The sequence below is a fragment of the Maniola hyperantus genome, chromosome 5, assembly GCF_902806685.2.
Source record: "Maniola hyperantus chromosome 5, iAphHyp1.2, whole genome shotgun sequence".
Taxonomy (NCBI): Eukaryota; Metazoa; Arthropoda; class Insecta; order Lepidoptera; family Nymphalidae; genus Maniola; species Maniola hyperantus.
In genome coordinates this window covers 3,785,250-3,810,924 of record NC_048540.1, presented here as the reverse complement: position 1 = coordinate 3,810,924, position 25,675 = coordinate 3,785,250, and the positions used below count along the sequence as shown (strand labels likewise).

The 25,675-nt window shown below is 36.7% G+C and overlaps 2 protein-coding genes across 6 annotated transcripts in view; one reads left to right on the top strand and one right to left on the bottom strand.

Moving 5' to 3' along the window:
- Positions 1–298: 298 nt before the first annotated feature.
- Positions 299–2,155, top strand: LOC117982495 (uncharacterized). Its single transcript, XM_034968850.2, has one exon. It carries the CDS (start codon positions 299–301, stop codon positions 2,153–2,155), a length of 1,857 nt encoding a protein of 618 aa, XP_034824741.2.
- A 1,123-nt stretch (positions 2,156–3,278) lies between these two features.
- The window catches only part of Ctns (lysosomal cystine transporter cystinosin), a 64,198-nt gene continuing 41,801 nt past the window's right edge, over positions 3,279–25,675 (bottom strand). For 2 of the 5 annotated variants that reach the window (XM_034969015.2, XM_069498562.1), the window contains 9 exons: positions 19,326–19,434; positions 18,307–18,406; positions 17,711–17,911; positions 16,690–16,930; positions 16,022–16,141; positions 15,353–15,523; positions 14,709–14,929; positions 12,438–12,533; positions 8,028–10,732 (listed from right to left, as the gene is read on the bottom strand). In XM_034969015.2, coding sequence (XP_034824906.1) covers positions 10,690–10,732; positions 12,438–12,533; positions 14,709–14,929; positions 15,353–15,523; positions 16,022–16,141; positions 16,690–16,930; positions 17,711–17,911; positions 18,307–18,406; positions 19,326–19,416 — 1,284 coding nt within the window. In that variant the 5' untranslated portion in view covers positions 19,417–19,434 and the 3' untranslated portion in view covers positions 8,028–10,689. Of the gene's footprint in view, positions 4,553–8,027; positions 10,733–12,437; positions 12,534–14,708; positions 14,930–15,352; positions 15,524–16,021; positions 16,142–16,689; positions 16,931–17,710; positions 17,912–18,306; positions 18,407–19,325; positions 19,435–20,152; positions 20,218–25,675 lie in introns of those variants that run through there. The other 3 variants (XM_034969014.2, XM_069498561.1, XM_034969016.2) reach the window with 3 other exon arrangements.

Below are 25,675 nucleotides of genomic sequence, written 5' to 3'. Positions count from 1 at the left end.
CCTGAAGACAAGTGTCACCGACGAACCTGCTGAACTCCTTAAACATGTTTATGTATTGGAATCAAATTACGAACAGGCTTGGAACATATTGAACCATAGATATGGAAACAAAAGATTAATCGTAAACTCTTTGTTGCATAAATTAATTAATTTGAAGAAAATCACTTCACCGTCCGCTAGCCACCTAAAAAACTTATTGGATACCACCACGCAGTGTCTGAACAGTCTTAAAAATCAAGATGTACCTACTGACTCATGGGATCAAATTATTATTTATTTAGTGGTTCAAAAATTAGATATGGACACTCACAAGGATTGGGAAGAGTATTCGTTCAGAGAAGATGCGAATAGATTACCTACCTGGGCTGAGCTAAGGACATTCCTGGAGACGAAATTCCGATCATTGGAGATGGTAAATCCTACAGCTATTAAGGAGAAGACTGTTCTTAAGGCGAAGTCATTCTATGCGACTACTTCAGAAGATAGCGATTCTGATTCATCAACGAAAACTTGCTATATGTGTGAAGCTGATCACAATCTATGTCACTGTAAAGAATTTCGTAAATTACAACCATCAGAACGATGTGAATTTATTAAGAACAATAGACTCTGCTACAATTGCATGACGATGGGACATTCAGTGATAAGATGTAGGGTGCCGACATCCTGTAAAATATGCCATCGCCGACATCACACATTATTGCACACTAGCGACGGAGTGCCAGAAAATGTAGAATCGCATCACAGTCAAATAGAAGAAGAAATGAAACTAAAATCAGAAAAAACAGAAGAATCAGATATTGCAATATCTACACATTTTGCTTCTGGACAGTCAACATCGCTACTACCAACCGCTTTAGTCATAGTAAAAGACGATGAGGGTCGTAGTACAATATTGCGAGCTTTGGTGGATCAGGGTTCCCAAGTCAATTTTATCACCGCGAGAGCAGCAAAACTATTGAAAATAAAAAGAAAACAAGCAAAGGGTACGATCATAGGGGTGGGTAATACACAAACAACAGTTAATCACATGACACGAGTCGAGCTCTTATCTAAATGTGAGGAAGAATTCAAGCTTAGCATAAATGCCTACATAATGCCGACGCGATTAACTACCCAATTGCCATCACAACCTATTACAAGTACAGTCAATACCTGGTCACATTTACAAGGAATCACCCTAGCTGATGCGAGCTTTAGCAAACCAGGGCGAATCGACATGTTGTTAGGAGTTGAAGTTTACGGTCAAATATTGAAGGCTGATGTTCTGAAAGGTCCTCCCGGCTCCCCGTGTGCTCAGTATACAAGCCTCGGCTGGATTTTATTCGGAAATATACATGAAGAAACTTCACAAAAACTAGTACCTGTAATACATAAAGAATTCAAGGCAGATGACACGAGGGAAGTAGATACAGATATAACAAGAACGTACACTAAAGACGAAGGAGATGGTGAAAACATATACAAGGAAACACATACCAGTAATGAAAAAGGGCGAGATATCGTACAGGTAGATCCAAAATCACCTGAAGGAGATGGAGCATCAAAGAAATTATTACAACTAGAAAGGAGTTTTAAGAACGATCATAAATTGAAAGTCAAATATACAAAAGCAATAAATGGATGTGAAATGAGACATATGGAACGAACTTCTAAAGGAAAAGGAAACAATCCAGGACTTTATCTAATTATCCTTTATTTTATCTTTTATCTTTTAATAAATCATCCAGGTTTTAAATACGATGATGAAACTACACAGATCAAACCGATATTCGGTACCTCATACAAGGGTACAAAATATAATGTAGCACTCCACGACGAATTACTCGTCAGCCCCCAAATGCACATGGATATAAGATCATGGGTGATGCAATGGCGTTGGAAAAATGTAGAATTTCTCTCGGAGATCCAGAAGGTGAATCAACAGATACTCATAGCCGAAGATGAAGAACAGGAACCTGAAATTATACATGAATGGTTAGAAATCAGAGAAAGTTTAAATGACAGTACACATATAAAGGTGAATAGATGGTTACAAAAAGCAATGAAGGAGGTTACTATACCTGACTATTGTGATGCTTCGACGAAGGTTTATAGAGCCGTCCTCCTCTCCAAGTTACTGAAACAAGTCGGCGAGACAATGCAATCCCAATAACCCAAATATTCGGTTGAACCGATTCTATGATTGAATTATCATGGCTGCAAGGAAACCCTAATAGACGGCAGACCTTTATTCGAAATAGTGTGATCACAATACTCGACCACGTTGGAAATAAATGGTACCACATCCAATCCCAAAACAATCCACCTGACATCGCTTACCGAGTCATGTTGGCCCCAGCACTGAAGAACTGCTCCCTCTGATAGCATGGACCGGAACTACTGAAACAGAAGGATTTAGTAGTGGAAAGATGAAATAATGAAGATACAGAACTAGAGAAGGTAAAAGCAACAACAATGAATACACACCTGAGTGTCAAGGATGATACTACCTCCATTTATAAAATCTGGAAATTGACGATCTGTCAGAATCACTACTACATAATATATGCTACAGGATTCTTAAATTGTAAAGGGATTAAAAGGGACACTAACACTTAATTCGTTGTCATAACGGATGAAATAGAAGAGGCATTACATACATGCATCAAACAAGAAGTAAGGAAGAAATTCAAAATATAAAGGAAGGAGATAAGGTCCAGAGTTAGAAGCTTATAAAAAACTAGGGAGTGCCTCCAGGAAGGTGAATAATTAGGACAGATAGTTAATATTATACATCCTGGTCCTGATAGACTCACTACAGTTTATAGTGTAAAAAGTGGATACAGCAATTTAAAACGATCTATTTCTATGTTGTGTTTTATACCTGTTGGTGTTAACGTTAAGTGATGAATCAATGAGTTCGTTTTCATATATTAATTTGTTTTACAAGAATTCCTACAATTTTCAAATTTGATTTGTTCATATTTACCTATTAATGATGCGAGAATAAACATTTTTATTGTCAGCGATAAAATTAGTGTTTAGATATGATGTAATGTACTTAATTTCGTGAAATGATTTAATATGTATTTATAGAATAATTATTTAAATAAAAGGTCTCTTAGAGCCCTTTTGGCGGGCGGCATGTTCGGTTCAAAATTGCATTTATTATTCGTGCATGTAAAATAGTAAGTCAGTGGCCAATAAACAATGAACTAAAGTAGACGTGTTTTCTTTCTCCTGAAGGCCAACTCAAGTGAACCTTATTGCAACCACCAATAGAAAAACAATAAGAATAACTTTAACATGTTTGTTTATTAATATTTGTAAAATTCATTATATTATGAGGTAAGTATACATCATTTCTGGTAATTATTATGTCTATATTAGATATTTATTGCCGTAGGTACTTTAAGAATTAATCATATTTTTTAAATATATTTGCCTATACCTACTATACATGATACACATCTTAAAATTACCTACCCATAGTGTAAATTATAATTGAGATATAGGTACCTAAACAATACCTATATTATTGTCCTCTATCACAACATAAGTATGAAACAGGCACGCATTTATCAAGGATATACCCGCACTACGAAATCCCCCTGCGCGATTTTATTCGCGCGAAAAATGAGCATTTTATCATGTGCACTCTGTCATAAATAACAGATTTGCTATTTTAAGCCTACACTGTGAAATTTCTTCGCGCGATTTTCAGGCTAAATTCACACAATAATATTATGGAAATGGAGTGCTTGTGGCGTCGTTCAATTTCCTACGTCACAAAATCTGCGGGGAATCGAGCAGCGGAATTTCACAGGGCTGGCTCACTCTTTAAATGAACAAATCTGTTATTTGATGACAGATTGAGTGCATATGATAAAATGCGGATTTTTCGTCTCAACAAATTAAATACACTGTTTATAGTTCAAGTTCACTGTCTGGTAAGTGTACACTTTATTCGTCGATCACTATCACTTTTTAAAGGCTGAAACAAACCGTGCGACAAAACGCTGTGCGTCGATAACGTGTCCAATGTGGCTCCTATTAACAAGTCTTTAAAACTGTATGAAAATGTTTAAAGCACTCGTTGGAATTACTTACGCTTTTCTCTTGCAATTTCCTTTGCTCTTTAAATATCCTATAAAGGTGTTAACATATTGATACACAGCGCATGTCAATATGGCTCCTGTGCGCTTTTGAACGTTCCCATTCGTCGATTCATTCCATTAATGCGTTGCATCACGACAACACTGCAGTTCATTAGCACCTTTGATCATATGTCTTTAGCTCCAATTTCCATAGTTTAGTCTCCACAATAATCTCCTTTCCAACACCTTTCCTTTCTTGTGTCTTATCCCATTTCTTATGAATGGATAAGATCGGGATCATCTTTAGAAGAGGTAGCAATCGTTTGTACAAAATTGTATGCAACAGTTGATACTACGTCGGCGAAGCCTGATAAGGTTCGGTCAATGGATCTGCTTCGTCAACTAAATGGTGATCATCCTGCAGCTCATCCGAGTTGTAAGTAGTCCCCGGTAGAAGAATGTAGTTTGCTTGTCTGAAACAAAATGGTGTCGTTTTAATTCCAAATTCGTTTTATGACTTTTTTAATTGGGTTCTAGCCTTTTTGAGCTTATTTTATGACGATGTCTCTAATATTAAAGTATCTATAACTATAGTATAACTATTTAGAAATAGATAGTAGGTACCTATCCGTAAAACATTTTCATTCGTTTTCGTAAATGAAGGAATTTTGGATAGTTACAGCACAACACAATATAGAAACAACGCCTTTAGCGAAGTTTGTGAAATGATTTTCATGTATGTATCTATTAAGTTTTACTACGTTATAATGGAAAGGAAATCACAAAAATAACTTGTATTAAGGGGTACCTACAGATTAATATTTCAGGTTAGGCTAATTTGTGGCTCTCTCCCACCAAAAATTCAAGCTTCTACTACCGCTGCACAAGTTCGGAAAACATATTCTACTGAGAAAACAAATTAATTCTTATTGCCCGCCCAAGTGAGGACCAACTGGATTTTTTCTATTTTCTTCTCCTTGGTTCCCACTACAACAGCAATAAGTAAAGAAGCTTTATGGCTAATTCTGTTGTACACAACTCTGTGTTGTATACAATCTCTAAAGTATATAGACAGGTCTAAATTTAGTGTTATCCTTTGCCACAGGGTGCATTGTTTACAACATTTAGGGGTCTCATTTTAGTTTAGACTGTTAACAGAACTAGCCACTCACATTAAAGGCCGTCAACTTTTAATTTGTAGGTATAGGTACAACAATAGAAATCTGAGACGGCAGTTTCGGTCTGTAGTCTAAAAACAGGTGAGGACTAACCATATCAAAAACATCTATTTATAGTTGAAGGGCAAGGCCCTGACTCCTGAATAAGCTACTCTGGGTTATTATCTACTAGCTGATGCCCGCGACTTCGTCCGCGTGGATTTACATTTTTCGAAATCCCGCGGGAACTCTTTGATTTTCCGGAATAAAAAGGAGCCTATGTGTTAATTTAGGGGTATAATCTATCTCCATTCCAAATTTGATCCAAATCCGTTCAGCCGTTCTTGCGTGATTGAGTAACAAACATCCAAACTTTTACATTTATAATATTAACTAGGATGCTATTTGACTCAGGTCTAGTCATTACAATAATATAGAAGAGCTTGTAAGAGCGAGTTACAAAAAGTGTGTTCTATGAAGCTGTCAAAATTAGTAGGTAGGTATAACAGTGGACATCAAGTTGTAAGCAAAAGCGAGTCGCACCCCGCAAATATTCTTGCTTAAAATGTCCTGTCTTATACTCAGTGCTGGTATTACCTATATTGTACAGGGTGTGCAGCGCACATGGGCTGAAGGTCTAGGGGACGCCGAGCGCCGCTCGCGACTCCGAAGATCATACGTCGCTCTCAAAGACCCTGCGCCCGTGTTATGGTCGACCTTTTGGTCCCAAATATGCACCTTATATCTATTTTGATCATGTGCCTACTAAAGAGCGTCAGAGTATTGATTTCACACGGGCGCTACATGGGCTAGAGCCTAAGAGCCGAGACCCCACAAGTACTAGGTACAACATAGAGGTCGCTAAGACTAGTCTAATGAGGTACCTACTCAAACTTCAATTTATTACAACTACATGGGCTACCAGAGCCTACGTTAAGAGATATTTTATATAGAGATTTATTAGGGTCGTAACTTATAACCACATCGCTCCAGCGCATCAAGGGCACGGCACCGTTTCGTTCGACACCGGCGAGGCAATACGCTTCAACCTCGAGGTAACAGGTCGTCCACACACAGCCGGAGAAGTAGCAAAGTAAGTTTTCAGGCGTCTTTTTTTCACCTCGTCGCGGCTTAGTCGGTAAGTAACACGCGTATTAATAAATAAATAAATAATAAATAAATAATTTTTATTTCAGGCAATGAAAATACAACCCATAACAATATACACACAATATGAAGCGGATTAAATTAATATTAAAATTGAATAGAATATAAATGTAAAAAAAAATGGAGCTAACAATTTAAAAAACTAATCTAAGTAAATGTGTTATTGTCGCACCGATGCAGGTTGGACCAATGTTTTGTAAAAGGATTACTAAGATCCTCTACAACAGCACACAAGATAGCGTTTGTACTGTGTAACAAGTCTTTTCCAGAAGGATGCCGTCCTTGCTCGGAGTATGGCGAAGAAGTCAGGGACTCTTGCAGCAGCAAACATAGCTGTAGCACTGCAGAAACGCGGGTGCTTCATTAGGATGCGGAAGGCGTTGTTATATTGTACCCTAAGTGCATTATAGCTGCGCTTGGTAAACTTTGTCCACAGCTGACATTAATGACTGATATCTCAATAGTGTAAAAGAAAGAGGCGACTGACTGACTGTAGGGCGATTTCGTAAAACCTGCATCAATCATTATTACAATCTCAATTGTTGTGATTGGTTGAATTTGTGCGATTCTTGGTGCAAAACAATGCATTGTAGCCAATAGTGAGCGAGCGTCACCCAATTAGAGGTGATTGCGATCGTGACATTGTAGCTGTCATTCTACCGCAATCGCGCAATGGTCTATCAACGCACAGCGCAAACTACTAGTAACTAGACGGATAGGGCTGAAATTTGGCATGCAGATAGCTATTATGACGTGAACATCCACCAAGGGTTTTTGAAAATTCAATCCCAATGAGGGTAAAATAGGTGTTTGAAATTTGTGTAGTCCACGCGAACGAAGTCACGGGATATAATACCCTATTCAAGTTCACTCACAACAACATTTTTGCATCTGTAAGTAGAATTATGGGATATGCCAATGGGTCTTGAATTTTGATATGGCGACCGCGCGGTCGGGACACTATAAAGGCAAAATGTATGCTTCTCTGTGAAATGAAACGTTTCTAACGCGCTACGGGTCACTTGTTGTATTTCGTTTCATCATATAACAAAATAAAAATAAAAAAATAAAATATAGCGCCATAGGTTAGTATAGCATGGCGCTATATGGAACGAAGGGAGGAACGTGGGTATGTACCATTTGTTCCATAGAACTGACCTCATCAGACAAAATAAGACAATTTCATGGTAATTTGTTCCATAGAACTACATACTAGCATTTCACCTCGATCTTGCTTTTCTTTGACTTCATAACAAACTTTTCCTTTTTCGTGGCGGAATGTCATCAGGATCATTTTTAGGGTCCCGTATTTGGCACCCTTCGTGTACGGAATCCTGAAAATGATCCTGATGACATTCCGCCACGAAAAATGACAAGTTTCTTTACAGTACGCGGCAGAAAACAATGTACGTCGACCTTTAGAAAGAGCGGTTTTGTAGAGCATTGACTCTGTCGTTGAGACCGACGAAACGTCACATAGGTATGAGTGACAGAGACAACCGACAGGCCGCGTACTGTATATAGTTTGAGTTGTTATCAAGAAAAATGTCTCGCCTCGGTTCCACTCGACTCTGCTAATATACGTTGCGTCTAAGATGGATCTGGTGTAAATGAAACACAGCAGGACCAAAATTAATTTATTTCATAAACTAAAAAAATTAATACTAATACATTTTATTCAATTAACCAATTAATAATACCACTAGACATAAAATATCTTCGAGGAAACTTAAAGATACTCTGAAAATGTTTACTAATATTTTGCAATTAGGTAGGTATGTTTGAATACTCGCATCGGCAGTACATATACTAAATTATTTTTTGATGAGTTTCAAAATGCATTTCAGTGTACTGGTGCAAGTTGGTTAATCAACACCCGTTCACTAAAGTTTATGTTTACTGACAATTGCAATAGTAACAGACAAGAGCAGCGCCTTTAGAGGATCATTTAAGAAATTTTAGTTTGCCATACAAATACAAATTCCACTTGCACTAGGGCCAATTCCTCATATATCATTTCTCAATAGGGATAATGCCTACTATCAAACAGCAACTTTTTGTCAAACGTCAAAACGCTCGCTCAGTAAGGGAGCTTGAATGGAATTCATATTAGATGTGAAGTCATAAACATTTTACGTACTTTTTTAGTTAAATCGATAATGGTTATATTGCATAAAAATGGCTCCTCACGCGCCATTTTAACTTTGTGTCAAATTTCATGTCAAAAGTGCGATTTTAGTCCTTATTTTAAAGGTGAACCGTACTTTTGACATGACAAATGACAGTTGACCCATAGAGCTAAAATGGCGCGTGAGGAGTAACTTTTTACGTACTAAGCAAATTTAAAACTAGTAGCGGACGTGGATTTTAAGTAGTTTGGAAGGCCCCCCTTTGGGGGCCTTTTGTTATGATTAGATACTAAATAATATATTTTCGACATAGGCATCATCCCAATTGACGTTATGACAAATATAAGAAACCTGTCAAATCTACTCCACAGTTACTTGTGATTATAAATCAGCCCTTAAAAGTAAGCCTGAAAAAGTTGGCAAGAAAATGATCTAAAAACACATTTAACTGGTTGGTGCTAGTAGGCATAGAGTACCTATCTATAAACTTAGTAAACGAGTTTTATAAACTAATAAACTTACACCCAGATGATAGATATGTAACACAATGGAGGAAGAAATCAAAATGCACTGATATTAATCACATTTTAATATAAAATGTGTCTTCATCACAGAATATCAAATTCATAGTCACTTTATTTTTAAAATATAACAATAAAGATAAGATCTTATAAAATAGCAGTCCATACTCCCAAACGAACAATGTTTCTATTTGCAAAACTATTAAAATGGTATTAATCACAGAATTTTAAATAAGGTAATATTATATAGTCTGTACAAAATGACTCCTCAGGCGCCATTTTAACTCTATGGGTCAACTGTCACGTCAAAAGTACGGTTTACCTTTAAAATAATATGGGCTAAAATCGTGCTTTGGATATGAAAATTGACACATAAAGTTAAAATGGCGCGTGAAAAGTAATTTTTCGATAGAAAAACACCGTTAAAATAATTGTCTGTTTTTACAAAAACGTACACTGATGCTCACTCCCGCTCCACGCGCTTTACCATTTCGATACCTATCCTGAATTCTGTGGTTACACCATATTACATGAAATGATGAACTTCACTCTTTTATTGCAGTTAAAGATCAGTCTGTCAAATATTTTGTATTGCCATAGTCATTGAAAGGTGGAACGTGGAAGAATTATCTTACTTAAGCTAGCATAAAATCATACTTATAATTTCCTAGTTTTTAATTTATTATTTTTAATCATGCTTGCCCAAAAATGGAATGGACTTTATTTTTAAGGTTCCGTACCCGAAGGTTGCCAACGGGACCCTGGACCCCATTACTAAGACTCCGCTGTCCGTCCGGCTGTCTATCAGCGGGCTGTATCTCATGAACCGTAATAGGTAGACAGGTGAATTTCAAAATGGCCGCCATGTAAGTGTTCTATCTTATGTACGATAGTACGGAACCCTCCATGTGCGAGTCCGACTCGCACTTGGTCAGTTTTTATAAATAAAATGCAAGCTACACTTTGTTTAAAAATATGGTCATTATTATACAACACAGTTGCCTAAAATTCAGATCTATATAATTTTGACGTAATATTCGCTGGTTTTACATTATTTAAAAAAAATCTAAACGGCATTATTTCAGTCGCTGTGAATTATTACAATAGTTTATGACGGTTATGAAACCTTTATATATAAATTTTTTGGATTCAAACAATAATATTTTTTGCCGTGAAATTTTAGAGACACAAAAAACGTTAGCAATATTTTTTACGCAGTTATGAATTGATAGTTACTTATAATACCTTTCAAAATCAATAACATTGATAGGAAATTGTTGTAAAATAAATTATTAATTATTTAATATCATAAAACTGGCGGCATATTAATTCACACTCCTAGGTCCACAAAATTGTTTCAACTAAAAACCATCCCATGTCCTTTGATTTAATCTCAGTTTCTCATCCCATACTCTTTTATCTATTTCTATTTGCATGGAAAAACTGCATTAACTATGCTGTATGTAATATTAAAATCATACTAATTCCTTCTAAACCTTTTTTAAATATTAAATCATCATCATCAATTCAGTACATTATAAAAAAAAGATTTTTCTTCGTTTCTGAAAAATGTGTCATTTTGAGTTAAAACAGTCTTGATGTAGGGGTGCGTAATATGGTCTAGGTACGTGTTCCATCACGCCTTCGCTTCCAAATCGTATTTCTTCTCGTCGGCGTGCCTAAAACAGAAAAGATAGACCTAGGAAAATGCTATTTATGAGACCAGCAACTATTACTACTACAGTACACGTCACGAAAGTTGAAAATGTTGGCAGTGTGCTCTTGCGCAGGTTTTATCATCATCATGATCATTAACCCATCCCCGGCACTGAGCACGGGTGTCCTCCAGAGTGAGAAGGGTTTAGTCATAGTCAACTACGCTGGTCAAGTGCGGATTGAGAGACTTCATACACCTTTTAAATATTATGCAGAACTCTCAAGTATGCGGTTCCCTCACGATGTTTTCCTTATAGTTAAAGTAAGTGATACTTAATTGCTTAAAACGCACAAAACCCCGAAAGTTAGAGGTGCGTGCCCGGCATTGGACCCCTGACCCTTCCGAATAGGAGGCCGACCTCTTAACCACTAGGCTATCACCTATAACAACTTTTTATCATAACTTTTCGGAGTTATGTGTACCTATGTATTTTAAGCTTGCTTGCTTTAATAGTAAAGGAAAAAATCGTGAGGAAACCTGCATGCCTGAGCTAGTTCTCCTTCAAAGGTTTGTCAATATGCACTAGGCCAGCGTGGACTATGGCCAAAAACATTCTCTGAAAGGAAACCTGTACTCAGTAGTGGGCCAGCGATGGGATGATCACGATGATGATCAACCCAAGCTAAATCTCAAGGGTGGGATTACATCGCAATTTCAACTGTCGTGACGTAAACATCGCCACAGTTTAGCAATCATACCGAATAGAATCAGATACCATGAGCTTCACAAGTGCCAATTTGGTTTTAAAACACGCTCGAATATTCCTATGGGCACTAACACCATGTCTTTACGCAAGTTATAACTTGTTTTACAAGCACCGAATAAATCGATATTTTGATAGCTTCACATTAAAAAAATCTGTCAAAACGTCAAATTTATTTATCTGATAAAGTTTATTTGCCGGTTGTGAAACAGGCCCTTAGATTTTGAAACTGAAGCGTAAGTTTTGAGAAAACAAACTTTTTATTTATTTTTATCCATAGTAGTTTTTGATTTATCATGCAAAATGTCGAATGTAGTACGGAACCCTCGGTGCGCGAGTCTGACTTGCACTTGACCGGTTTTTTATCGATGGGAGAATTCGTGATTTGTCGAATCAATACTTTGCCATAGACAATACTAACGTTTAAACTATCGTGAGTAATTTCCATTATACATAGATATATTACACACCGGCTTTACTCATGTGTTTAGCCGATGTTAGCACGACTAGTTTCGAACCCATCCGGGGTCCTTTTTCACAGGGACTCAGTTCGCGCACGCGTCGCGGTTGAAACTAGTCGGGCTAACGTCGACTAAACACGTGAGTAAAACCGGTGTGTGATATATGGACAATACTAACATTTTTTACCAATTCTAATGCATAAATTTTGAGAAAGCACTCACCATATTTGCGACTGTGTCAACTATCATGCCAAAAGTACGATTAAGGACTAAAATTGTACTTTCGACATGGCAGTTAACACAGAGAAAATATGGCGTGCAGCGTTTAGCCAAAACATATCTGGAACTGTAATATTATGATCGCTAATCTGTGCTACTACTTTTATCGAGGCAAAACATAAAATATAAATATATTTAAAAAGAATATTTAGAGAAGAAAAGCAAAAAAATAACGTTAAACAAATCTCGATCGTGTCCTAAAAACGTAGATTTTCCATACATACCAAGTTTTAATTAAAAAGTATTCACTCGAATCCGCGCTACCCGTCATGGTCGACGCCTCATCACTACTGTCAACTCTTATAAACTTCTTGTCCAGTCTGAAAATTTTACACAAAACGTTTGCCTTTAACTTTTGGAAAATTTTAAAAATTAAAACGCCATTTTGAATTTTGCGTCCCCGTTTTTTCATGTCTGCGTTCGTAAACAGAGCATGCCTGCGTAGCGTCCCATGTTTATGTATGTATGTATGAAATGTCCGATTGAAGCGATTTCCCGATGATTTAATACTATTTGCAATATTCTTAAATATGTATTGCAAACAATATTGTAGCCATAATGAATATTTTTAGTAACATTTTATCACAATGAAACATTTGTTTGACTGTTATGTTGAAAAATTATCCTTTTATTTACTTTTCTCTTTTGTTCTGTTTGTAGTTAATAAAGATTATATTTATTTATTTCATTTCATGTGTTATGTTTTCTATACGATATATATATTTTATCCAATTTTGATGCGATATGAGATGTCCAACGATTTAATATTATTTACAATACTTTAAATATATTGCAAACAATATTTTTGATGTCTACAATGGTAAAAATTCTGCAATTTTGATGTTGAAAATGGTCATAATTTTACATTACTATTCCTATTAGTCGTTTTCAATGATTTTTAAATTTATCACTCATAATTTTAAACTTCAATTAATTGTCTCAATGTATTTTCTTCTTCTTGTTTTTATTCCTAATATTTTTTTCAATTGTGCACAGTCAAATGTTTCAGTCTTTTGGATTTCACTTTGCCATGCGTCTTCCTTTCTTAACTCATTGGCACCACCGTATTTCTTGGATTTCACAATATTTTCTTCAGATGAACTTCTTCATTTCCCGTACTTTTACACATTTCATTTCTTGTTCATTCTCTTGTTCTAAATAGGTACGAATACCTATGTTGTATACTAAGTTTTCTTTTTCTTAACTCCTTATTACTTTCCTGTACTTTTCAATGCAGAATTTCGGATAAATTTCTTGTTCTATTCTTGTAACTCCATTCCTTTTTCAGGTTTTCTATCTTCTATTCATTATTCATCATTCTTCTATTCATTATATCATATTTTAGCGAAACAGTCACAAAGAAGGGTTACTTTCACATGGTTAATGAGCCCCTACTTAATTTATGTTAATGAATCCCAAAGCCACGAGAATACCAAACTAACTGAAATATTAGCTCAATATTCCCATAAAAAGCGTCCCAAGAGGCGAAACAGGAGTAACTTGATGTTGCCATAAATACTTTTTATTTGTTACAATATAATAGTGTTTGGTACTTTGACAGTTAAAAAAATAGTACGTAAAATGCCAGGGTTTTAATCAAAAACAAAAAAGGGGTTTTTATTTTTATTTTTATTCATATACAAGTTAGCCCTTGACTGCAATCTAGCCTGATGGTGTAAGTGATGATGCAGTCTAAGATGAAAGCGGGCTAACCTGGAAGGGGTATGGCAGTTTTTATTAAACCCGTACCCCTTCAGTTTCTCCACGGCATCGTACCGGAACGCCAAATCGCTTGGCGGCACGGCTTTACCAGTAGCTTTGTGAAAGCTACGTCAGTATCAGCCAAGGTTTTTGACATTTTTACAAAATACCAGAAGCAAAATTAAAATAAAAGATGCACCATTTATTTATTACCAAGAAGCGTTTCGGTATTCGGGGTTAACCCATATATTTTTAACCGACTTCCAAAAAGGACGTGGTTCTCAAGTCGGCCCGTTTTTTTAAAGACGTGTGGCCCAAAATAATGTAACTTAAGTATGCGCAAATTTATTTAGTTGCTCATAATTTTAGTCCGGCGCAGGACCGTGGCGTGTGGAAGTCCCTACAAGAGACCTATGTCCAGCAGTGGACGTCTATTGGTTGATGATGATGATGATGAATTTTAGTCGCTATCGTGGTTTGCTCAAAAGCCAATGGCTAGTTGAGTCCGCATTTTTCCCGAACATAGCAAGCCAAAAGTGATTATCAGTTTTAGCTAACAACAAAAAGCCCAAGAGACTTGAAATCATGCATTACATAATTACTGAGTAAAATAACCCTATCAAGATATTCTACTCTTAAATAATATGTTACCCTTATCATTGGAAACTGAGTTGGTTTTAATATTTTTTTATTTTTGTTAGTTTCTTTCCAAAAAAACCCTGTATAGTACCTATTATTCGATATGGCAACACCAAGAACCGTAAAATCAGTACAAAACTGTAGATAAAACGTACCTGTAGAACACATAGTGTTGCAGCATGAAGAATATATCGAAGGCCAATGAGAACGCGCCGAGGCCGAATTTCGTCGCGTCGCCAAAGAAGGAGATCCAATCGTTATAGTTGTATGCGTTGAGCGTCATTTGGAGGATGGACAGGAAACCGCCCGTGAAGTCCAGGAAAATATTTCCAATCGACCAACCCACTGTCGATTTGCGCTTGTAGTTCATGTATGCCTGGTAAAGATTAAAAGTATTCATGTACGGCTGGTAGAGATTCAAAGGGTTCATGTATGCCTGGTAGAAATTAAAAGGGTTCATGTATGCCTGATAGGGATTAAAAGTGGTCATGTATAACTGGTAGAGATAAAAAGGTGTTCATGGGTTCAAATGATAAGGGGTTCATGTATGCCTAGTTGAACAAAAAAAGGTTCATGTATGCTTGATAGAAATAAAAACGGTTCATGTACGCTTGGTAGAAATTAAAAGGGTTCATATATGCCTCGTAGAAATTAAAAGAGTATACCCAGTAGAAATAAAAAAGGGTTCACATAGACTTGGTAGAAATAAAAAGGGTTCACGTATGCCCGGTAGACATTAAAAGGGGTTCTGTTTACCCCACAACCTCAGAACTATTTTAATCTAGTATCGTAAACTCACTTGAGGCACGTATTTGATGAGCGTGATGCACAGTTTGATGTAGCTGCAGTAGTAGAGGAAGTCGAGCCAAGCTATCGTGTTGGCGGCGCCCAAACTAGCGGTAATTATGATTACACCGAAAAATCCACCCAGGATGGAACGACCGACGTTGGACACCCGTTGGTCTTCTCTCTGAAATACAAACAAATGACATTTTAATTTACAATATTTTTGGAGTAAAAATTTTTTAGGGGCGAATTCAGATCTTTTTTCGGACAGAAGTAACGTTCAAACGACGCTTCCATCGAAAATGGCAGCGAAACAGGACAGTTGTTTAGTGGCTGCCATTTTTTTATTGATTATTACCTTATTACACGCAATATTTTCTTCAGCTGAATACTGAAGCCGTCAAAAGATACTCCAGCTGGTCCAACCATTTATCTTGATCTTGTACATTTATTTAGTGGCTATTAGAAAAAACTTCGTTAGCGCAATTCCAGATCTATGGCGATAGGTTGAAGATCCTGTAGCGACATCTAGTTTCTGTATATGGAGACCACCACATTGTTTTTCAACTGGCTTCACGGCTCTGGGTTCTAACGCGTTTGAGCCTAGACCGCCACGGGCTATATAAAGGCTTTAGTTAAATAGGAATATGGGATTATTAGACTTGAACAAAATAGAATTTACCTCGTATATGAAGCACTGGGTGATAGTAACGAGAGTAGCGAAAGCGGCGTGCAGTGAGAAGAAAACATCGTTTAGCTGCACCGGGTTGTGACTTCTGGGGTGGCGACTGAAGTATTCCGCCTGCAACGACAAATAATGTGTAACTTTAGTGACGAAGGGGGGCGGATATGGTACGATCTTGACTCGTGACTCGTGCATTGGTTTTTTATCAAACTTCACATAAGGAATGATTTGCTATTACTATAACATAGATTCGATTTCAAATAGGCAAAACTAAAAGCAGAGAACTTGCCAACCTGAATGGCTTCAGAGAAGTAAAGTATAGTAAAATATTCTACCACACCAAAACAATAGAAATATGCTTGCAAGTACAAAATAGTGAGAACTATAATAATCCACTACGGGGGCGACATAATCAAGAAGTGATAAAGCCCCGGTTAAAATTAAAGATTTAAAAAAAAACCATGGTTGATGAGCGGATACATGGTGAAGAAGTTGATTCCGGCGACACTTTTTTTCTTAAAGTCTATGTAGACTTTGAGGTAGGAGAAGACCAGGCTACGAAGTAGGAAGGTACGTAGGCTATGCGCCAAGATAACTCCGACAGCATTTCAGCTGATAGAAATGAACTATATAAACTAAAAGCAAACTTAAGACAAGATACTAACCTGTATGGCTTCAGAGAAGTATAATCCACAATTGAAGAGCGAATACATGGTAAAACCCATGATATTGAGCGCCAAGAAGTCAAAGTTGAGTCCAACGACACTTTTTCTCTTGAAGTTGATGTAGATTTGGAGGTAGAAAGAGATGGACCAGGCCACGAAGTATATCCAACCCATGATGTAAGATATTATGTAGATGTGTTGCGAGTGCATCACTGTCACGCGCAGGAACACTGATTGCAGGCTGAAATAGACGAGAAATATTCAAGTAAATTATCGCTCTCTGCATCGGATTCCTCATTGTTGAAGGTAATCTCTTTTCATTAATAATAGGTACAATGGGTAAGTTTTCTTGGGATTATAATGGAGTAATCGTATATTACTGTACAGGCCAGAAATAAGGCAATTTACATCCGAGTAATTTTGTAAGAAAGAGGCGAAGCAGACAAAATTTTGTAAGGATGAAGCGAAGCCGAAGACTGCCGAAGTGAATTTGAATTTATACTAAACGAAGCCGTTAATTGCTATTTCGGCCGAGGTCGATGTATAGTACTGTTCTCTAATTTACGAATGAATTCAAGAAAAAGGTTACATTGCAGTTTGTACAGTTAGACAACGATAATAAATAATTGAACACTTTTGCCAAGTAAAATGTTATAATTCTTCTTTTTTATTGAACAATTTAAAATATATTGTATTAAACGAATATGAAAAGTATTAATTTTCTTTCGCAGTAATTCGACTGCGAGCAGCCTTTTTCTATTTTTAAACTTTAAAAAAAGGCAAATCTTTTTTCGAGCAAGTTGGAGAAAAGACACGTCTTGCTCAACAATCCCAGTTGATTGGTTGGTGGTTGGTGGTTGGTACATTAAACGTGACATCGGAGTGTCTAGGGCTCTTACCGTAAGCGCATATATCGTATGTGAGCGTTGCATTAGAGCCAGCCTCCTGCGAGCCGTGCATATCGATAACTAGTGGGATAAACTGCCCTATATCCGGATGTTGGACCTGAACTAATACTTACTCGACAATCCCAGTTGGTGTCACATTAAATGTGACATCGGAATGTCCTGGGCTCTTGCCGTAAGCGCATATATCGTATGTGAGCGTCGCATTAGAGTTGGGCTCCTGCGAGCCGGGTATATCGATAACTGGTGGGATGAACTGCACTATATCCGGGTGCTGGATCTGAGCTGCTACTTTAAGTGATGTGTTGTATTCTCCTCTGAAAGCATAAATTTAATTTGTAAGAAAATAATTAACAAATCTAATGCAAACTGTGGAATCAACTCCCTTCGGCGGTGTTCCCAATACATTACAAGATGGGGTCATTCAAGGGGTGGATCGACAAATTATTAAAAAGCCGGCAACGCATTGGCGGTTCGTCTGGTTAATCACTTAGCATCAGGTGAGACTGCTTATTGGCTCGCTATTATCAATTAAAAAAAATAACTACCCCACAACTGGTCAAAGGCACAATTCCTACTCTGTGCTTCTTCGGACCCCCAAACTGTAAAGAATGATGGGCAAGTTCGTATGAAACTTAACATAACTCTGTTCTCTGTATCAATCATTTTGTCAAGAGTAATAAATAGTTAGTTAATAACATGTTCTACTTACACTTGTATTAACTGGAATAGAAATGTCTGGTCCACGAGGAGGTTGATGTCTGTGATATTTACATACATTCTTTCGCTCTGACATTGTGCTACAGGTAAAGCTGAAATCAGAAAAGCGCCTACATAATCTGTGAACTATTAAACTGTAATATTAAACTACCAGATCTGCCTTGGTTTCTAAGGTAATCCCAAGAAGGCTGAAATCGATAGAGCGTACATTTGACTTTGCTCAGACTTCAAAGGACGCGCAAAACAAGTAGTCTAATCTGAACACGAGGCATATTGTATACAAGCATGCTCGCGACTTAGTCCGCGTGGACTACACAAATTTCAAAGCCCTATTTCACTTCCTTAGGGGTTGTATTTTCAAAAATCCTTTCTTAGCGGATGCCTACGTCATAATACCTATCTGCATGCTAAAATTTCTGCCCGATCCGTCCAGTAGTTTGAGCTATGCGTAGATAGATCAGTCAGTCAGTCAGTCAGTCACCTTTTCTTTTTATATATTTAGAAAAACATATCTCAGCCGGGCTTGTGTAATTAACCTGCCATGTTGTACAGCCTGTCTGTTTCGATTTAACTTCAAATAAAGTCTGGGCAAAGTAAAAAAAAAAAAAAAAAAAAGTCGAAGTACGCACTTATAGACCTCAAGATAGAATTCTAAATTTTCAAAAATTCCACCCGTGCGAGGCTGGGGCGCGTCAGCTAGTCTGAATATTTAAAAGGAAAAGGTGACTGACTGACTGCAACACACAGCTCAAACTACTGGACGGATCGGGCTGTTTGGCATGCAGATAGCTATTATGACGTAGAAATCCGCTAAGAAAGGAGGTTTAAAAATTCAACCCTCCCAACTAAAAAAAGATTCCGACGAATTGAGAACCTCCTCCTTCTTTTGAAGTCGGTTAAAAATAGGGGTTTGATATTTGTGTAGTCCACGCAGACGAAGTCGCGGGCATAAGCTAATGTATGTATAAGATTAATTGATTAGTTATATGGATGACTGGTGTTTCAACTTACCTAATAACAGGATGGCAAAGAAACAGTAGCTTATCCTATGACTAGACGACGATTCGGCGATGCCAGGGAATGATAGTGACTTCGGCGCCATTTTCGTTGCTTTATTTATCTGTGAACAAGTAAAAAAACACTAATTACTATAGGAACTACACACTAATTACTAGATCCGCAGGAAAACCAAGGTCACTGACATAGCCCAAACTATTAGCAAGCTGAAGTGGCAGTGGGCATGTCATGCCTGTCGTAGAGGCGATGGCCGTTGGCGCCGGAAAGTCCGTGAGTGGAGACCGCGTTTTAGCAAGCGTAGTGTGGGACGCCCTCCAGCACGATGGACCGACGATATAAAGAGGCTGGCGGGAAGTGGCTGGATGAGGAAGGCTGAGGACCGGGTGTGGTGACGCTCTTTAGGGAAGGCCTATGTCCAACAGTGGACGTCCACAGGCTGATGATGATGATGATGATGATGACTATGGGAAATTCCAATCCATAAATAATTATTACAAATCCGTAAGTGTGTCCGTTTTGTTGTTTGTTTCTTTCTTTACGCTTCAACAATTTCTGGAGTTTTAGGTTATTAGCTCGGGAAAGTAAATTTTTCAATTCTTTAAAACATAAATTTATTTTTAAACGATTTCGACTGCTATAATAATATGAATCACTGAAATTATTTGTTTCGTACGTACATTATAGAACATTGTAGAAAAATTCACAATGGTAACATATTTAAGTACCTGCATTGTGTTATTTTTGCTTTGTGAACAACATAAGTAATTACCTACCATCATACATAAAGCAGACACTTAAATACTTTATATAAATAACAATACCTTATTGTGACTCATTAGTAAATAATATAGCGTGAAAATCCTATTCAAAGTTTTATTTAAATGAATAACAATACACAATAAGTAAACCTCCACATCTGTTTAAATAAAATGTTATTGATATAAGTGCAATTTTTTCATTCAGAAACTATAAAAATGTAATTTTATGGCACATAAAATTACGATAAAAGTAACGAATGCTTGAAATAATTGCTATTTGTTTAAAGATGTATATCAAACTGCAACTAGACTGTGTCTTTATCTAGATTTTGAGAGTTTAACTAGATTTTTAATATACTATAACAATAACTATTTATTATTATTATAATAAATAGACTAAAGACCCGCCCCGGCTTCGCACGGGTAGCTTATTACAATTTTCATATTGTAATAAGCTACCCAGTCACTCAGGAACAATGTAGCTTTCTACTGGTGAAAGAATTTTCAAACCCGTTTCAGTAGCTCCACAGATTACCCCCTACAAACAAACTTACAAACTTTACTTATTTATAATGTTGGTATAGATATAATTTCCCAGCTATACCCTACTCACACACACATAACCACACACCAATTTCGTTCAGCGGTGTCCCCACTAGATTACAACATAGGTTATTGAAAGGGTCGGATCAACAAAGTCCTGAAAACCCGGCAACGAAGAAAACCTAAACTCTTCCATACATCGACAGGAAGCACCCCTAGCGAAATCTTCGTAGAATAGAAATCTGAAGTGTAAAATGTTATGGGATCTCACCAAAACTTCATCATTTTCGAGATAAGCAAAATCGACGACTCTGATATCTAGGTACCCATAATATGACTCTGCGCTACAAAATATACTAGAATACCTATACGACTAAACCAGCTATCTCTAGACTAACATACCTACTAGTTTTAGATGGGTTATTCCAAAACTCGGGTTATATCAATCAGCCTGTTTGCGTCCACTGCTGGACATAGGCCTTCCCTAGAGCGCGCCACCACATACGATCCTCCGCCTTCCTCATCCACCCACTTCTCGCTACCTTCTTAAGGTCGTCAGTCCAGCGGGTTGGAGGTCGTCCCACACTGCGCTTGCCAATACGCGGTCTCCACTCCAGAACACGTCTGCCCTTGAAGGTACTTATGCCACTGCGCATCAAGTCACCTTCAAGTCATGTTCCAAAGTGAATTGCAGCCTGCAAACATTTTTATGCGGAACTAGCTGCCCCGGCGAACTTCGTACCGACAAACAATCGATTCTTTTTCAGGCCACTTTTTAAATTTTTCTCTCCGTAAGAACCATCCCCGTACTTCAAGGAAATATTATGAAAAAAGAATTAGCGAAATCGGTTCAGCTGTTCTCGAGATTTGCGATCAGCAACACATTTAGCGATTCATTTTTATATATAGAGATGTCCCGTCTAGTACTTAGTACTCATACATATAGGTCTTGGCTTTAAACAATCACCTGTCGAATTATTCACCTCATTTCCAACTTTATATAGGTTACTTAGTCGTAGGAAAGTGGGGTAATTTCTAATTATTTTGTGCAAAATATCACGATAAGTCAAAGTATTGTATTTTTATACCAATACGTTGACTTATATAAAAGTACAAAAGTACGTGCCAGTTATTCGATTGAAGATATAAAAGTCGTTTGGGTTCGTTACCTGAATAAATGTTAGTCACAAAAAATACAACGCTCCAGCGAGTGGTATTTTTTTTGCAATGTTTTTTATTCGCAGGTATAAATATTCAACTTTATATTATATCTAATACTAGATAATGCCCGCGCGACTTCTTCCGCGAGGATCTATCTTTTTTTTTTAATTCCAAGGTTTCATTACATTCCGAGCTACGCAGCAATGTTCTGCTACATTGCTGCCGCGACATTGCTGCCTAGCTCGGAATGTAATGTCATATAAGCTTATAGAGATTGTATGGGGACCAGTAGTGCCGGGACAGCGCTGTGACAGCTGGTGACAGCACTGTTGCGGCAGCACTGCTGCGTGCAGCGTGGTTCGGAATCATACCTTTACTCGTTACTCGTAACGTATGTAAGTAAGAACCACACATTTACCTATAACCTTTTATACAATACAATAAACCTATATTCGCCATGTTATATGCTAACTAAAAAAACTCCTACTTTTTAATTTAATGCAGGTATATTATTAGTTTGAGAGATTATTTCAAGAAATATGCCGGCTTGCAAATCGATGAATAAAAATATAACGTACAAAGAATAATAATTATAAAAAGTAATACCTGTTCAATATGAAATGTAAAACTCCACGACCGGATCGAAATATTTAAAACTAATAGGTAGGGCTAGTACCTACCCAATTTTCGCGCAAATATTTTAGAATCAATGACAGACACACGTTCACAGCTGTGCACAGTTCTCGACAGACTACACTTGAAAGTTGAAACCTGCTACAGCCGACAGATACCTTCGAAATAATATATGTTCGCAAATACATAAACATTACACTCATTTAATACATATCGTCGGTGGTTTGACGATATCCGCAACATAGCAAAAAAATCGACATAAGTTATAAAAAAATATATTATGAATAGTACCGACAAATAGCATAATTATTTTTCCGTAATGAAAACGGGCCAAGTGCGAGTCAGGCTCGCGCAATGAGGGTTCCGTACTACAGTCGTTATTTTTCGACATTTTAGCCTACATGTCCTTCCCCGGGATGAATACTAACTCTGTACCAAATTTCATCGAAATCGGTTGAACTGTTGGGCCGTGAAAAGCTAGCAGACAGACAGACACAATCGCATTTATAATATTAGTATGGATAATTAATATCAAGGTAAATTTAATCCTGGACGGCTGTAATAGAGTTAATTATCGAATGCCAACTGATAATCTTTAGATTTAATTAAAAGCAAGGTAAATTGAATCTAAAGTAGTCGTTAATACAAATAATTTTTCAATAATAAATGGTAATGCGTTGACATAATTCCACAACTAGTCAGAAACTGATTCACATTGACTGCTCGTGACTTGTATGGGTAAATATTGCAAATGGCAATGATCAATGAACTTGATCAAAGAACCTGTAATAAGCACTTATCGTGTTACCGTAATATCTTTAATCTTATTTATTAATAATATCTTATTAACACACTTCCGTCTTCAGCTTCAGTGGAAGGCATTGAGATTAGAGATCAAGTCAAGGTAGGCGACTCTAAACGTTGCATGAATGAAACATTATTTTTGTACCAGGTTGTCCTGGTACATTTTTACCATATTTTTACAAAAGAATTTCATACAATTGACTGTCTTACAAATTACAATAACATGAGAAGGGTTGTACTTGTACACAAAAAAAATAATAGTAGAAATAGGGGAAAATGTCCTAGTTTTAAGCATGTTATGGCCAATTTTTTTTGTGTATTTTTATTTCCGATACAAAATGTACCATATATGAATTTTTTGAATTTTGTGTAGTCCACGCGAACGAAGTCGCGGGCACAAGCTAAATTATTTTTGATATTTGTTAAGTTTGTCGAAGAAATTTCTCATAATGTTTGCGATCCTTTTTTTTTTAAAACAAGTTCTTTAAAAGTCAGGGGTAAATAATTATTTTTGCTTTTTTGTTTTTAAATTGTTTGTAAACTGGAAATTACTAAAGTAATACAGCAACAGGATTTCGATGTCACGCTGCACGCGCCGTCAGGTGATTTTTAATCCTCTGTGTTCCAAAATCCAACCCAATCTTGAATTATTTAATTAACAAGTGTCAACCCTACTTAATAGGTAGAGCTAATATAGCTATATAAAATTCCTTATAATACTTATATGCCGCACACCGTACGGGGATTTTTAATCCTGTTTTGCAACTCTATGATTAATTCATTTACAAGCGACAACCCTAATGCTGTATTTATCTTGTGGATACAATTATTCAAAGAGCATGCTAAACATGGCGACGGAATTTTAAAATCGAGATAGTGTTCTCACGAGGACGCGCCACGCGTACCTACTAGCCGCGAACGCAGCTCTCTGTATGACATAATCACATAAGTAAGAACCGGGTTATCAAACAACGGTTCTTTAATAAGTACAAGAACTAAATTGTGTACAGGTAGTTTTTTAACGACGATAGACTTGCGCTTGACCGCTATCTCAGCTACCGATAAGAATGGAAACTCGGAACCAAAATCTATAAAGTGAGATTTTTCAGTAAATCTATAAGGAACATGGCATTTTTCAGTTTTGAACGGCCGAATACCTACTGAAAATTAATTAACAATTAGCTATTTAAAATTAATTAACAATTAATTTTAAATAGCTAAAGACAGAATGTAAGTAAAAAAGGTTTTAGACAATTAAACATCACTAGCTTGTACGGTGAAAGAAAACATCAAGAGGAAACCTGCATGTCTGAGTGATCTCCATAATGTTCTCAAAGGTGTATGAAATCTGCCAATCCGCATTTGGCCAGGCGTGGTGGACTATGACCTGAACCTTACTAATTCTGAGAGGAGACCCGAGCTCAATAGCAGACCGGAGAAGGGTTGATGATGATTATTATAGGCTGTAGAAGGAAATTTAATTTTTTTTTTTTTTAAATGGCAAGCAAACGAGCAGGCGGGTCACCTGATGTTAAGTGATTACCGCAGCCCATGAACATTTGGCGGCCTTTCAGGAATTTGTATGTCCGCCCCTTGAATAACCCCCATGCTGTAATCTAATAGGAACACCGCCGAAGGGAGTTTTGCTAAGTTAAGTGCTACTAAATATTAGAAGCTTCCCACTAGCACTGATTCAAATTTACTGACTAAAATATAAAACAATTTGTTAAGAAATTAAGTATAGGTACATGAGGTACATACAATTATAAATAGCATCAATCAAAGTATTGCGAAGCGGAAAATTATAAAAATCAAGTCTGTATCGTACTCTTCTATTGCTACCTTCTGTAATATACTTAAAAAGCTTTAAAGGATAAGGAAAATATAACAGACACGATCATAATATAAATTATCTAAAACGCGAGACGCCGAGTCACGTAAGAAGGTAAACGTTTGAATTACTCTGTGTTGAAATACAAAGGTAAAAAGTCTTGAAGAAAACAGATATGCGAGTGATAAAAAAATTAGATAACCTAAATATAAAAGCAATTTTACATAAACTATATGGTTAAGTAGATAAGAGATATTAAAAAATAATTATAAACAAGTAAAAACTGACATAGTTACATCTAGCGTCTTCGAAAATAATATATGACTTCTCGCAAGATAAGATACGAAAAATATATAAAAAACGATAGGTACACCTTGTAACCTCAAATAATGTTGAATATTGTGAATTGGCAAAAATAGAGCAACGAATACCTAGGAAGATAATATTAGTAAAAAGTACGTGTAAAGTACAAAGTACTAATGAAAGTTTAATTGAATAAAAAATATTTTTATTTATTTATTAAGGCTGTATCAGGTTAATCATAGATAACGCATCACCTATCACTAATCTGACACTGAAGCGCAGCAGAAACCTGTTCAACAGAGCAATCAAAT

Coding starts and splice junctions, on each gene's coding strand:
- LOC117982495 (XM_034968850.2), top strand. CDS start 299: ATGGACACTCACAAGGATTGGGAAGAGTATTCGTTCAGAGAAGATGCG.